Source organism: Nyctibius grandis, chromosome 3, assembly GCF_013368605.1.
Source record: "Nyctibius grandis isolate bNycGra1 chromosome 3, bNycGra1.pri, whole genome shotgun sequence".
Classification (NCBI taxonomy): Eukaryota; Metazoa; Chordata; class Aves; order Nyctibiiformes; family Nyctibiidae; genus Nyctibius; species Nyctibius grandis.
The window spans coordinates 63,825,430-63,839,679 of NC_090660.1; the positions used below are offsets into that span (position 1 = coordinate 63,825,430).

Genomic DNA, 14,250 nt, shown 5'->3' on the forward strand with positions numbered 1-14,250 from the left:
CTACCTTAAAGTGACATTTGCTAGTTGAAGTATACACTGTTAATTCTCCCTCCCACCAAGACAGTATTAGTTCAGATAGTATTTTTAAAGATTCTTAAAAACAGGATGCTATTTTAAAGAAAACCTACCTATACAACATATACATTGTTAAATTAGGCATCAACTGTTACTGACAAACACAATACTTAAGAAAGACTGCTACTTTGAGAATAAATGTGAAGGTATAAAATGTGAAGGTATAAAACCCACAATATACTTCTGGTTTCCTTTATAAAAGAAAAATGGAAGTTTGGGAAGGGTTTTGTTTTCCTCTGAAGTAAAGACTTACTGGGACAGTAAAATTGTTCTCTCAATTTAACCATACCTCCTTCAATAACAAGAAGTGACTGACATATATAAGTCCAGAAGCTAAAAGTTATAGTAAGGAGCAGTCTGAACCTGTGCTCAGGATTTCCTACCATCACAATTTGCTATATAGCAAGGGTATTTTTGGCTACACCAACATTAGCAAGCCGCTGATAGGCAGAAATTGATGAGTAGATTAATGCCGATTAGTGCAGAGCTCCCCCCCTCACCCCCGCCACATCTACATTATGTATGTTTGTGGGGTTCTACTTGAAATCAGATATAATCTGGTCTCCTTGGACTGAGCAACCACAAGCATGTGGTTTAACACTACCTGAAGAATCAAGAAGTGGTCTGGGCCTCCATATCTCTGTTAACGTGTGAAGGATGATCGATACATGCACACTATCATGCACATGCACAGATGCACGCACACACTCAGCTTAGTTTCTGTGTATCAAAACTGTTTTGCACATAAATCAGGAGATTCATTTTATAACTGCACTGCTTCTCTAAGTGAGAATGTTGATGAACATGCAGCCTTCAGCAGGCTCATAAGCTATGCAAATCCTAAACTTCAGAGAAAAAACTGTATTGTAATGGATTCTCAAAATGCAAGTGGCAAACCAGTGACTGAGCTCTTCAAACTACAGAAGAGTTCAGGAAGTAACGCATGTACTTTAAAGTTTTGCACAAGTACAAGGGACAGCTTATTCCTAAAGAGATGAAATCCTAATCAACCCAATTTTACATTACAAATTCAGTGAAATAATAAGTAAAGACAGGAGTATTAATAAAAAGAGGACAGCACCGCATGCTCCCTCAAGAAAAACCGTGCTTAAAAGTGAAGACATGAAAACAATCATAAGCAGTGCAACACACAGTTGTGGAGGCATGTGCATGTACACACATTCTGCTGTACCATGATCAGATCATTAATCATGGCTCTCTTCCTCTTAGTTGGAGATAAAAAGCACCATGGAAAAATTTTACTTCTAAGTCTAGTCAAACCGAGTAAGGTAGAGCAATTTAAGAACTTATCCTATGTTCCCAGAATACAATTAACAGTGTCACTACGCAACAGTGTTTGTGCGGACTGCAACAAGCCTATTTCTCTGTCATAGAGCTCCACAAATTCTGGAGCTAGAGGAATTGTTTACTGTTCTACAAACTCATGAGAAATGTTATGGAACATAACTACTCTTCTGCCTGAAGAAAATGCCTAGTACAGCTTTCCCTACCCTTATACATGCTGGCTTTCACCACAAGCAGCTACATACAGCGTGCAGTAATGCTTCTTCCATGAAGCTAGAAGAGGAAGTCACACTTGGACTGAAGAACTGAAGTCAAGCTTGCAGCCTGTTGAATCAGAATACACAGAGAGTAGTGCAGCAACAAAACCCACTGTACCAAGCTTCAGCTTCTCGGTTCTCTGACCCTCAGGTCAGGTTTTGAACAGGATGGTTCAGACTGTCGAATTTAGGCAGCCTACACAGAACAGCAAGGACGCCCCTTCTCAAAGATTCATCACAACGGCCACTGCTGCAAAACTAGGAAATTGAAACTGTATCATGGAGCTTTAGATGCAATTCATGAAGGTGTCCCTTATTACATGACAGAGCTTACAGAAGACCAGTTACAGAAATATCAAAAATTACTACAAAATTATGAAAATCAAACAGTGGAGCTTTCCTTCACAAGTTTTTAGAATAATGCAGAAATCGAGTCAGTATAAATCTCTCAAGTAATAAGCTCAGACTCTTAGGTTACATCAAGCGAAGGAGCCTAATCTTTGGCCATAATTAACTTCTTTACTAAAAGAGGGTGAAGACTAGTTTGGTTTATAAGCATCAACGTGCTATTGAGGTCTGCATTTACATGGGGAATGCTGAGGATGAGTCAGGTTTGCAAGTTCCTTAACCGTTACAATAGTTGGAACAAAGAGTTACAACTAAGCGACAAGAGAATTAAGCATTCTTCGGAGTGAATGCTTCATTTTGAACAGTCTGCCCGGTTTTGTTTGCTAGATGCACTTGGAAAGTCTTTCACCAAAGAACCTAAAGAGACAGTTAAGTAACTTCAGAACTCCAAGGATGTGAGCTTCTGCATTTATTATTTTTATCTCTGCTGCATTCTCACGTAGCTCATAAGTGTTTCTAAACAAAGGGAAAAACATTTTTAAACAAGTTATGGTTAACAAGTTATTAAGTCTTGCCACAGAAATAAGGCAGGTTTTAACACAGACTAGCTTCTAAGTTGGTGCCTTTCTTTTTAAACAGCAATGCAAAAATCTAACTCAAGTGGCAGGACAAACTTAATTTTCTTACACCATTTCCTCAATACTTGACATGAAGAGACTGAAGTCTGAGCTAAGCATCTGTCAGAAAGCAAATCTGACAAATGTCGCTGCATTGCTATTCTCATGAGCAGTTCTATTACAATTGCTCTCCCGCATATTATTGTGATGAGCAGTGGTTTGAAAAGCATAGCTTAGTTAAATTAAAAGAAAAAAAAAAAAATCCAGATAGTAACTTAAAGCTGCTTTACATGGTCATTTCACCAATGTCACATAACCAACTCAATTCCCATCTTCTCTTCGCACAGGTCTTGCTCACAGAAACATCAACAAAAAAGTATGTACGGTAAAACTGCAGGTAAGAGAAGCAAAGACTTACAGCGAAATTACAATTCATGTTTCTGAAAGACTGACCATACTTTCTACAACTAGTTACTTTACCCATAAGCGTGAAATCCAAGATCTACAGCAGGAGTGAGGTACAAGTGTCAGCCAGATAAGAATAAAGTCGTTTCAAATAAAGAAAACAGTTTGGAAGAGCTGGATTTACAGACACCTTTCTCCTCAGCCGTGTGCTCTGTGATGTCTCCAGGAGAAGCCTAACTTCCAAGGTTCCACAGAAAAGAACAGATCGAACAAAATTAAACAGACTTAACAACCACCGGGGGCAACCCCGGCAAAAGCGTGCCTCCGCAAGGCCCGTCACAGCTCCAGGTGACACCGACCGACAGGCCGCCGCCAGGGCCCGGGGGGAAGAAGGGCTCTAGCCTCCCGGCTCAGCCTCGCCGGGCAGAGGAGGCGCAGCGCCAGCCGCTCTGGCAGGCCGGGCGGGACCCCGCGTCCCCCGGGCCGCCGCCGGGCGGGCAGGAGGGAGGAAGCGGCGCCGCCTTCCCCGCCCCGGGTAAACAAGCCGCGCGCCCCGCTCTGCTCCCAGCACCGACCTTCCGAGGTGAGGCGGCAGAAGGGCTTCACCAGCTCGGCGAAGCTCAGGCTGTTCTTGCGGGTGAGCCTCTCCGCCTCCTCGCTGCACAGCGCGGCCACCAAGGGCACGAACGAGTCCTGGATAAACTCCTGCACCGACTGCACGCACTGGGCCATCGCCGCCGCCCGGGGGCCCGAGCCGGCAGCGCCACCTTCCTCCACTCTTCTCCGCCCGGCCCCACCGGCTTCCCCCTCCCTGTCCGCCCGCCGCTGCCTCCCCGCGGCTCTCTCTCCGGCCGCCTAGCCCCAACGCCGCGGCCACCGACCGCTCAGCAACCAGCCAGCGCCGCCATATTGCGCCTCAGCCGAGCCCCTCGAGTAGCGCCCGCTCCCGGCAGCCCCCGCGCCCGCTCATGTGATTGGCCGAAAGGGGCGGGGCCGGGGCGGTGCGCGCACGGGCGGAAGCGGCCGAGAAGGGGGAGGAGACGGTGGCCGGGCGGGGGTGGGTTTGTGTGCCCCCCGCCCCGCGATCCGTTGGTGCGTTCCGAGGGGGTGGGCGCGGGCAGCCGCCACCAACAGCAGTTAACGGCTTTCGCCTCCCTGAGGCGGCAGCGGCCGCCCGCGGGCCGGGGGTCCCCCTGGCGCCGGAAAGGTGGTTTGAGGCAGGCCGAGGGCTGGCGTTGGGCCCCCGCTCACAGCCGCTACACTCGCCCTGCCCGCGCCGCGGCTCGGGGCTCAGCGCCCGGGGTGCCAGCCGCCCCGCCGGGAAGGCCGCTGGCCTCACGCCACACCCCGCCCGCTGGGGCTGGGCAGCCGGGGCCGGCTTTCAGAGTCATAGAATCTTTTTGGTTGGAAAGAACCTTTAAGATCTTCGAGTCCAACCGTTCACCCAGCACTGACAGGTCTACCACTAAACCGTGTCCCTAAGCACCACATCTGCTCGTCTTTTAAATACCTCCAGGGATGGTGACTCCACCACTTCCCTGGGCAGCCTGTTCCAATGCTTGACAACCCTTTCCGTGAAGAATTTTTTCCTGATATTCTGATTTCCTTTTTCGTCCAGCAGAGGCACTGCTTATTAAACAAGGTGCAGGAGGAGGAGGAAGTTTGAATAACGCAAAAAACTCCCCAGTTCTGGAGTTTTTATTTAAAAAAAAAAATAAATAGCCAGAATGGTTAAAACGTAAAGAGTTGTCTGGGGTTTCTCTGGAGGAGCTGTCAGTGCTCAATTGTATCCACAAAATGAAAATCATGCAAAATAGCTTCATTTTTGAGATTCACCAGTTAACGCATGATACTATACAGAGTCCTGCTTTTACATTTGTAACCTGAGTAGGGAAGTGACATGAGAGGAAGACGAGTAATAATCAGTGACAATTAAGAATGAGTAATTTTGGATATGTTCTTTACAAATACAGAGTACTGTAGTAGGGTTGGGTTTTAACATGCTGTCAGGGACAGTCCTTACAACAGGGCTTGTAAACATCACAGAAAAGCTCTTATGTCGTTGGAGATCAAGGCTTAACAAGACTATAATAGAGCATGATTTCAACAATAAGATTTGGAAGTCATTAGCCGATTTCTGAGTATTTGACAGGCCTGTCAGAGGCAGCAAGTTTTTACAAATTACTGAAGAGAGACCATTAAGTACAGGGGAGAGAGCTTATTCTGAGGGAAGACTTAAAACATGAGATCACTCCTTCCTAAATGCAAATGTCAGAGGCAGAGATGTTAGTATTGCTTAATTTCAGTGGGAGATCACACATTATTTTTCAGATGCGTGATTTACAAAGGCCTAAGAACCCAAGCCTCATTATTTCTTCCACTGCCAGAAGTACTCTTTATATGCAACTAATTTCCACAGTAAATCTGCATGTATAAGAACCTTTAAAAAAAAGCAAAAGGAAGATGAGGTTATTTTTATAGTTGATATTACAGAATTAATACATCCTAATTGAAAACCAAATAAAACTCAGAAAAAGAGTATCTCATTGTCTTCCCTAACAAATTCAGTAATTTGAAAATTAGTACTAACTCATTCATTGACATCAGTTGGGTCAGCAACTTCCTCTGTGAATGAAAAATTAGTTATTAATTCAACATAGGCAGTAAGAAAAAAACTAATAGGCCATACAACTCACTGTTTTTCAGGATTGAGTCCTGAGAATGTTAACCAAAACTACTAAATGATGCAAAAAAAAAATATTTTGGCTTTGATAGATTTTTAGAACAAGTTGAAGACCAACATTCTGCAAATATTTATGGTGTATCCACATTTGGAAATTGCGCAGAGCTATTCCAAAATAATGTTTTCACAGATATTTTAAAGTACAACCTACACATGGACGCTTTGGAACAACAATGCACCTCCCCCATTCCTCTCAATTCATTACTTCAGAACAGTACAGGAATTACATCTGGTAGATGCAAGTAGATCAGAAAAAGTCCCGATCCTATTCATACATGACATTAACAATTATTTTAAAATTCTGACCATCATTATGTCTTTCTGGCAGAGATTCAGTTTTCGTGTATTTGTTGCTCTCCAAACAGGCAGTGTATAGCTATTAGCAATTTTCAGTAGCCTTTACAGAGTGAGAACTCACGCATTTTTGTTGCTTAAACAGGGCAAAGTTTATAAATGCTTTGGTTTATTTTTTAATTACAGCAGCTCTGCATTCTAAACCTACATTTGTGTGCTCAAAATTTATTCCCTGTGTATGAAAACATTGTACACATTTTCTTTTTACCCAGTATTAGCAGTTTGGTCCTTAGAATTTCTCTCTCTTGTGACAGTTCTCTCCCAGTTTGACTCTGTCCGAAGGACTGTTTCTGTCATGCTAGTTCCGTACCACTCTGCTGTCTCGTGGGCTGTGTAGTGTTTTCCCATGACAGAGAACCTTTGGTGCAGCCTCTGACTTGCCTGCCCTACTAAGGAGGGATAAACAACCCCATCTTCAATGAACACAGTAGCTCAGGGTGTTGTATCCCAGATCTGTTGCTAAAAATAGTGTAGCCAAAGAGGATTTGAACAACATCTTTATTTACAAGGCAGAAGGCACATTTAGAAGGAATGTAATATATCATCGCTAATTACTTGTATCAGTCCCAAGCCTGCCAATGTGTGCACAAAATTTTGCTTTCAAAGTCTGACAGTGTACAAATAGATAAGACAGATAGTGGACAGAAGTACAAAGGGATAATACGAAGTCATGAATCCATGCTTTAACCATCTGAATTATTTAACTGAAAAGAGGAAGAGATGGATCAAAGGAAACAGCAGGTGAACAGAAGTGAGATTGTGTAGTATGGGGTGGGACAGGGGAGGCCTAGATGGAGGTAATAGAAAAAGAGAACAAACAGTGAGAATGTGTCTTGAATAGACCGGAACAAAAACATCACTGAGACAGAAAAATATGTCCACTGTTTCAATTGAAAAAAAAAAAAAAACAGAACATGACTGTAAAATTTGGACTTGAAAGTGCTTAGCCTCTACCCCTCTGGTGCTTCCTTGCTGCTGTCAGGAGTGCTTTTTCACTCCCTCGGGCTGGAAGCTTCCTGAACTTACAAGTTCTGTGATTCCTTTGTGCAGATCACAGAGCCAGAGAGCGGCCCCTTTCTGCTGAACTGAGCTGCTGCTGAGGAAGTTTATTGGAAAGGTTTTTTTCACCTGTTAATAAAATCATATTTGTATTATTGTGTAGGTTTAAGACAGAGGAAAAAGAATATAGAATTGCAAATGCTGCAATCTGAAGTTGAATTCAATGCTTGCATTTGCAGTTATGTGAATATGGAACATGTCTGTTTCCCTGTAAGTTAGTTACAGGTTAAACTATATCCTTGAAAGTTTACATCATGATCTCCCATCTCCCTGCAAACTTCAAGGGCACATTTGCGTTTTTGCTCAGTTTAAGCTTTTGCAGAGTTACAGACGTGGTGTTCTGCACAGCAGTTCACTTTGGCATAACTTGAAGTTAGATTTCAAGATTTAGCTAAAATCACGCAAGAAGCTACATATTGGGAGGAGGGGATTGGTTGGTTGAGTTTTTTTTAATAAATCACACTGACAGACAAACAAATCATTGCATGTTAGGCACCAGTGTAGATTTACAGCCAGTTAGCTGTCATGTGGTAACTCCTCAAGGTTAATCCCGGAACCTGATTTCTCAGCTTTTGGATTTGGTTATGGACTCCACAAGCCTCCTGGACAACGTGGTCCTCTGTGTTAGCTGTTCTGCACCAGCGTCACTGGTATGGAAGGTGAATTGCTGCCAGAGGGAGGCTGTGGTGTCTGAGGCTGTGGTCTCTGCAGTCTGCCACACACAAGTAGCCCTCAGAGTTTCACTGCCTTTCATAGATCAGGACAAACTCTTGAAATGCCTTTCTGCAGCTTGCAAGATGAAGAAAAAAGCACCACACATGGACAGAAGAAAGAACAACTCATCCTGTGCTGCATCAACACATGTTTTCCGGAAAGACAAGGAAAAAAACAACTCTGAAGGAAGATTTTACACAGCAAGGCAGTAAGAACTGTGCCAGGGGCCTCAAGGATGTACCAAGCCCATATGTACCAAGCCCACATGTACCAAGCCCATGGTGGCTGGAACACCTCCCAGGCAATCCTCTGACTGGTAGACACACTGACTGAAGCAGAAGGTCAGATCTGGAGCTTCAAGGGTTAAACAAGTAAGGTTTGCCTTGCCTCAGGGTGGGTCATAAAGAGGAGTAGATGGTAGCAGATGGTCAATCTCCAGCTCTTCTGAATCAATGGGACGCTCTCCGACAGCTTGGTGATCCCAAAGCCTTTGATGAGCATGAGACAGGGATGTCTGATCATGCAGTTCTTCCAGGCATGATAACACAGCTCCTCCTGTGAACAGCTCCTGGTACCTAGAGAAAGCTAGGAAGAGCTGGTAGCTCTTGATGATCCTGCTGTGGGTAGAAATTCAAGGTAATAGTTCTCTAGAACCTCTCTTTTGTTCCCCATAGAAGCAGACATCTACCACTCCCCTGACTCAGCCCAGGATTAAGTTAAGAGCCTCTTTTTGTTAACAGATGTAAATCTAAAAAGACTCAATAAGACTCAACATAAGTTTTTAACATAAATATGAGGCCTGCGTGTAATAAAAGAGAGAGAGAAGTAGAAAAGAAGAAGAAAGGAAGGAAAGCAAGCGGGTCCAGACTCAGCACTGGGGACGTTGGCTCCACTCACCACAAAACTTAGGGACAGGTATAATTCTTCTCACTTTCCTAGCAACAAAAAGTGAAGCGTGCTCGCTCACTCTCTCACACTTTCCTTCTCTTTTCCTAATGATCTCAGGGACTTCTATCTTAAATCAGTCATCCTTGCTGTACCTCTCCTTAAACTGTAGCTAGATAATCTTTGAGACTCTGGGGGATGTTGCCCCCACTTGATGACACTGAGTCACTAAATTAACAGAGGACTGACTAACGAATGGATTTGTAATGTGTAGGCACCATTTGAACTAATTTCCCCAAACCAGTTTCATTTTTGCAGTTTTAGTCACATGCAAAAGCCCTACATGTAACATGGCCCTCTATCAACTGGCTTAGTATATGGGTAGTACGCAGCTTCGACTTCTAGGTGGTCAAAAGCAAGTAGATAGGTGTCACGTGGATGCAAGGCAAGCTCTGGTTACAGTCTACATACACAGAAGCTTAAACAAATAACTGAAAGTATAAACTAAAACCAGTTAATTAAAACCAGTTCCTTAGATTTCACTCTGATTTCACTGAGCTTAGCTGTCAGAGTGATGTTAAATTTAAGCAATCTAAAGAAAAAGAAAAAATAAATCACTGGGGCAATAATTAGAGAACTTAAACATGGAGACAGCTGGGGATGTGAAAATGCATTGTCAAGTGGATTTGTGATTTCAGAACTTTTCAGGATGTAATCATGAATATACTACCTGTGTTCACCTGAGGTGAATTCACACGAAAAGCCGCTAAATTAAAGAAAAAAAAAGAGATTTTCCTTCCTATGCCATGAAAATAAACAATATTATCTAACAGAAAGCTCTCTTTTTTAATACCATGCTATATAGCAAAACACTAAATAAATCCTGACCCAAAGCTACCTTTTTAGTTTAGATTGCAAAAAATTTACAGTAAATTAGACCGTACCATGCCATGTATGAAAACCAACCTTCCTGTAAGTCATTGCAAAGCAATTTGCAAGCACACTCCATCACCAGCACGACACTGGGGCAGGAGCCGGGGCTCACGCTGAGGCGGGCCTCTTGCCCATGAAAGCCCCTGCTGCCCACTGGGACCAATGCCCGCCACCACCCCAGGCCACCATGGCCGCTGCTGGTGGTGCTGCTGCCTGCTGGCACCGACAGCAGCAGGGCAGGATTGAGAAACTATCATGTCCTCGAGTTACTTTTAATGTAGTCAGGTTTGATGGTGGTTTAAGACCAGATGCCATATTTCTAGCATAGGGACTTTTGTTACTCATGTCCACAGAGAAGCTACAAATTTTCAATCACCTGTGCAATCTGTGTTGTTAAAAGATCTGAGATACTGAATTCACAAATTTTTGCTATTCAGTTACATTTTAACATCTCGAGTCAAACAGAAATGTGCTTAAGCAGAGGAACTTGCAAAGAAATATTTAAGAAAGCTAAAGCCCTGATGGAATTAAATCTGGCCAGGGATGTCAAGGAAAACAAGAAATGCTTCTACAGGTATGTCAGTGATAAAAGGAAGACTAGGGAAAATGGGGGCCCTCTCCGGAAGGAAACGGGAGACAAGAAATGGAGAAGGCTGAGGTACTCAACGACTTTTTTGCCTCAGTCTTCACCGGCAGGTGCTCTAGCCTCACCACCCAAGTTGCATAAGACAGAGGCAGGGACTGGAAGGATGAAGAACTGCCCACTGTAGAAGATCAGGTTCGAAACCATCTAAGGAACCTGAAGGTGCACAAGTCCATGGGACCTGGTGAGGTGCATCTACGGGTCCTGAGGGAACTGGCGGATGAAGTTGCCAAGCCGCTATCCATCATTTTTGAGAAGTCGTGGCAGTCTGGTGAAGCTCCCACTGACTGGAAAAGGGGAAACATAACCCCCATCTTCAAGAAGGGAAAAAAGGAAGACCTAGGGAACTACAGGCCAGTCAGTCTTACATCTGTGTCTGGCAAGATCATGGAGCATATCCTCTTGGAAACCATACTGAGGCACACGGAAATCAAGGAGGTGATTGGTGACAGCCAACATGGCTTCACCAAGGGCAAATCATACCTGACAAATTTCTATGACGGGGTTACAGCACTGGTGGATAGGGAAAGAGCAACTGATGTCATCTTCCTGGACTTGTGCAAAGCATTTGACACTGTCCCGCACAACATCCTTGTCTCTAAATTGGAGAGACATGGACTTGACGGATGGACCGCTCGGTGGATAAAGAATTGGCTGGATGGCTGCACTCAAAGAGTTACGGTCAATGGCTCAATGTCCAAGTGGACACCAGTGACGAGTGGCGTTCCTCAGGGGTTGGTATTGGGACCGGTCCTGTTTAACATCTTTGTTGGTGTCATGGACAGTGGGATTGAGTGCGCCCTCAGCAAGTTTGCCGACAACACCAAGTTGTGTGGTGCAGTCAACACGCTGGAGGGAAGGGATGCCATCTAGAGGGAGCTTCACAGGCTTGAGAGCTGGACCTGTGCAAACCGCATAAAGTTCAACAAGGCCAAGTGCAAGGTCCTGCATGTGGGTTGGGGCAATCCCAAGCACAAATACAGGCTGGGCGGAGAATGCATTGAGAGCAGCCCTGAGGAGAAGGACTTGGGGGTGATCACAGAATCACAGAATCACAGAATCACAGAATCACAGAATGTTAGGGATTGGAAGGGACCTCGAAAGTTCATCTAGTCCAATCCCCCTGCCGGGGCAGGATTGCCTAGACCATATCACACAGGAACGCGTCCAGGGGTGATGGTCGATGAGAAGCTCAACATGAGCCGGCAACGTGCACTTGAAGCCCAGAAGGCCAACCCTATCCTGGCTGCATCAAAAGAACATGGTCAGCGGGTCGAGGGAGGTGATTCTGCCCCTTTACTCAGCTCTTGTGAGACCCCACCTGGAGTCCTGCGTTCAGCTCTGGGGCCCCCAACATAAGAAGGACATGGAGCTGTTGGAACGAGTCCAGAGGAGGGCCACAAAGATGATCAGAGGGCTGGAGCACCTCTCCTATGAAGACAGGCTGAGAGAGTTGGGACTGTTCAGCCTGGAGAAGAGAAGGTTCTGGGGAGACCTCATGATACTCATGAGCAGCCTTCCAGTACCTGAAGGGGGCCTACAGGAAAGCGGGAGAGGGACTTTTTACAAGGACAAGTAGTGATAGGACAAGGAATAATGGTTTTAAACTGAAAGAGGGTAGATTTAGATTAGATATTAGGAAGAAATTCTTTACTGTGGGGGTGGTGAGACACTGGAACAGGTTGCCCAGAGAAGCTGTGGATGCCCCCTCCCTGGCGGTGTTTAAGGCTAGATTGGATGGGGCTTTGAGCAACCTGGTCTAGAGGAAGGTGTCCCTGACCATGGCAGGGGGGTTGGAACTAGGTGATCTTTAAGGTCCCTTCCAACCCAAACCATTCTATGGTTCTATGAGCTTAATAATAAATTTTTCTCATCTTTTTCCTTAAAAGGGAATGGTGGCACATTATTGTATTCAACTGGATTTTCTCTTCTGCTTTTCAACATATTTAAGGAATTAGTCTTGGAGACAGAAGGAGAAGATGAAAATCAGCCAAACAGTAGATTCTCACTTAGGAATCAATATTTTCCTGGTTCACAAAGAGTATTTTTCCCAGGTTTTTAGCTACATAAATAAAGTTCTACTTAATGCAAAGTCATACAATAATAATAAAGTGGCTTGGGATGATAACATCAGAGTTTTCCATTGTTCACCAGATATTACTCCAGGGGATAAAATCAATTTGAGATTTCCTGTCTTTCTTATGATTAGAATCGCCTCTCTGTCTTTCCACAAACACATTTCTTTTACCACATTTAAGAGACCAAACAAAGCAAAAAGACTAAATAAACTTTTCCTCATAATTTAAAGAAGTTCAGTCTTTGAGTCAGCAGTGCAGATTTTCACTGCAAAAGGTATTTCAATGCATTAGAAACAACTAAGTAGCCATAGAAAGGCCATGTCAAGCTTGCTAAAATTTAAGTCACAATAGTCAAGTAGATGCAGTTCATCTATCCCACCACAGGCTGACTGAAAAGAAATACATTTTTAAAACTGCCTTTATTGTATGCAAAAAGGTGTGAGAAGTAATATTTCCACCCCAACATTTTGTTATTTGGATTCTAATGAATAGAATTTGCAGTATTCTTAGAAAGTACCCTGCTTAGACTCTCTGTGACTGTAAATTATCATGTCTGGCAAAGAATAGAAGAGCAGGAGAAAAGCAAACAGGAGAAAAGCAAAAGAGAAACACTACTTAAGTGGTATTTTTTAACTAATGTCATGATCAAAAATTCTCTTGGAAAAGGTCTCTTCAAGTTACATGTTCCTTTCATTCTGTGTGCATGGAGAGTTTAGGGAAAGATGAAACAGTCCAAATAACATGTAGAATCTTTGAGTTTTACTTGGTTTAATAATTTTTTCAACCCTAATGCTCGCTGAACAAAATCAGCAATAAAAATAACTACTGGGCATTTCTGTTTATCTTAGGAGCCATCATGTGGATGTCTACTTACAGAAGAGTTTCACAATTGAAGCCAATTTAAGCCTCACCCACTGACAAAAAAAAAGCAGTTCCACCCTCCCCAATTGCTCTCCACTTTGTGCTACCACTTTGTACTTCCATAACTCTTTCTCAAATGGACACATAATCACCTGGAGCAATGAACTAATGCACGTGAAAATTAACCCTATTTTTAAGAAGTTGTCCAGCTTACCACTTGGTCAAAGCTGCACAAACAGGAGAAAGGGGCAGTGGTTCTGGGCTGGAGATGGGACCAGCCCTTTCAAAGGAAGCCTGCGCTGTGAGTGACCTCAGCCACCCGCAAAACCACCCCAGAGTTGATGAAATGTTCCTTAGATGGCACGAACTGGACATGCAGAGGCAATACGCAGGATATAACTTTGGCACTATTTTGGTTTGGATGAGAAGCATGCTTGCTTACTGCACTTTCGGTTCACGTGAAGGAATGGTTTTAGATGTAACTGAACTAGGAAATGCTTTCCACGGACACAGCTACTGCATTCAAATGGCTAATGGGAGTCTAGTCCACAAGGCGAAAAGCATCAGCTGTTCCAGTCTAGAAAATCCACTCCTCTTAGGACGCACTACTTGCTAATGTAGGCATAGCCACCTATTACCTTCTCTTAGCTCCATTTTAGGGGTAACTTCAATCATCTGCTACTGTCTGCACTGAAAGCACCAGAGCTGCTTCCTCGGTAATGGCGAGGCAAAGGGCTGACAACATGGAAACAAAGAACATGTAATTTTGTTTATTGAGTTTTATTATTCTGCTTTAAGTCTTCCTGCTGAATGTAAGAAATACCACTTTTATTCTGCAATATTATTCAACTTCTAAATTGCTGCATTGTCATTTGAAGCATAAAGGAATTAATTCTGATCTGAATTATACCAGGAGTCACTGAATTTAGTGTGCAAGATGTGATTGTTCCTCTAGTATTTATAGGGATATAGT

General features: G+C 43.8%; 1 protein-coding gene across 1 annotated transcript in view; it reads right to left on the reverse strand.

The window, feature by feature from the left end:
- The window catches only part of TRAPPC8 (trafficking protein particle complex subunit 8), a 58,236-nt gene extending 54,297 nt beyond the window's left edge, over positions 1-3,939 (reverse strand). Inside the window, 1 exon segment of the mRNA XM_068396785.1 lies at positions 3,583-3,939. Coding sequence (XP_068252886.1) covers positions 3,583-3,739 — 157 coding nt within the window. The 5' untranslated portion in view covers positions 3,740-3,939.
- Between the last annotated feature and the right edge of the window lie 10,311 nt (positions 3,940-14,250).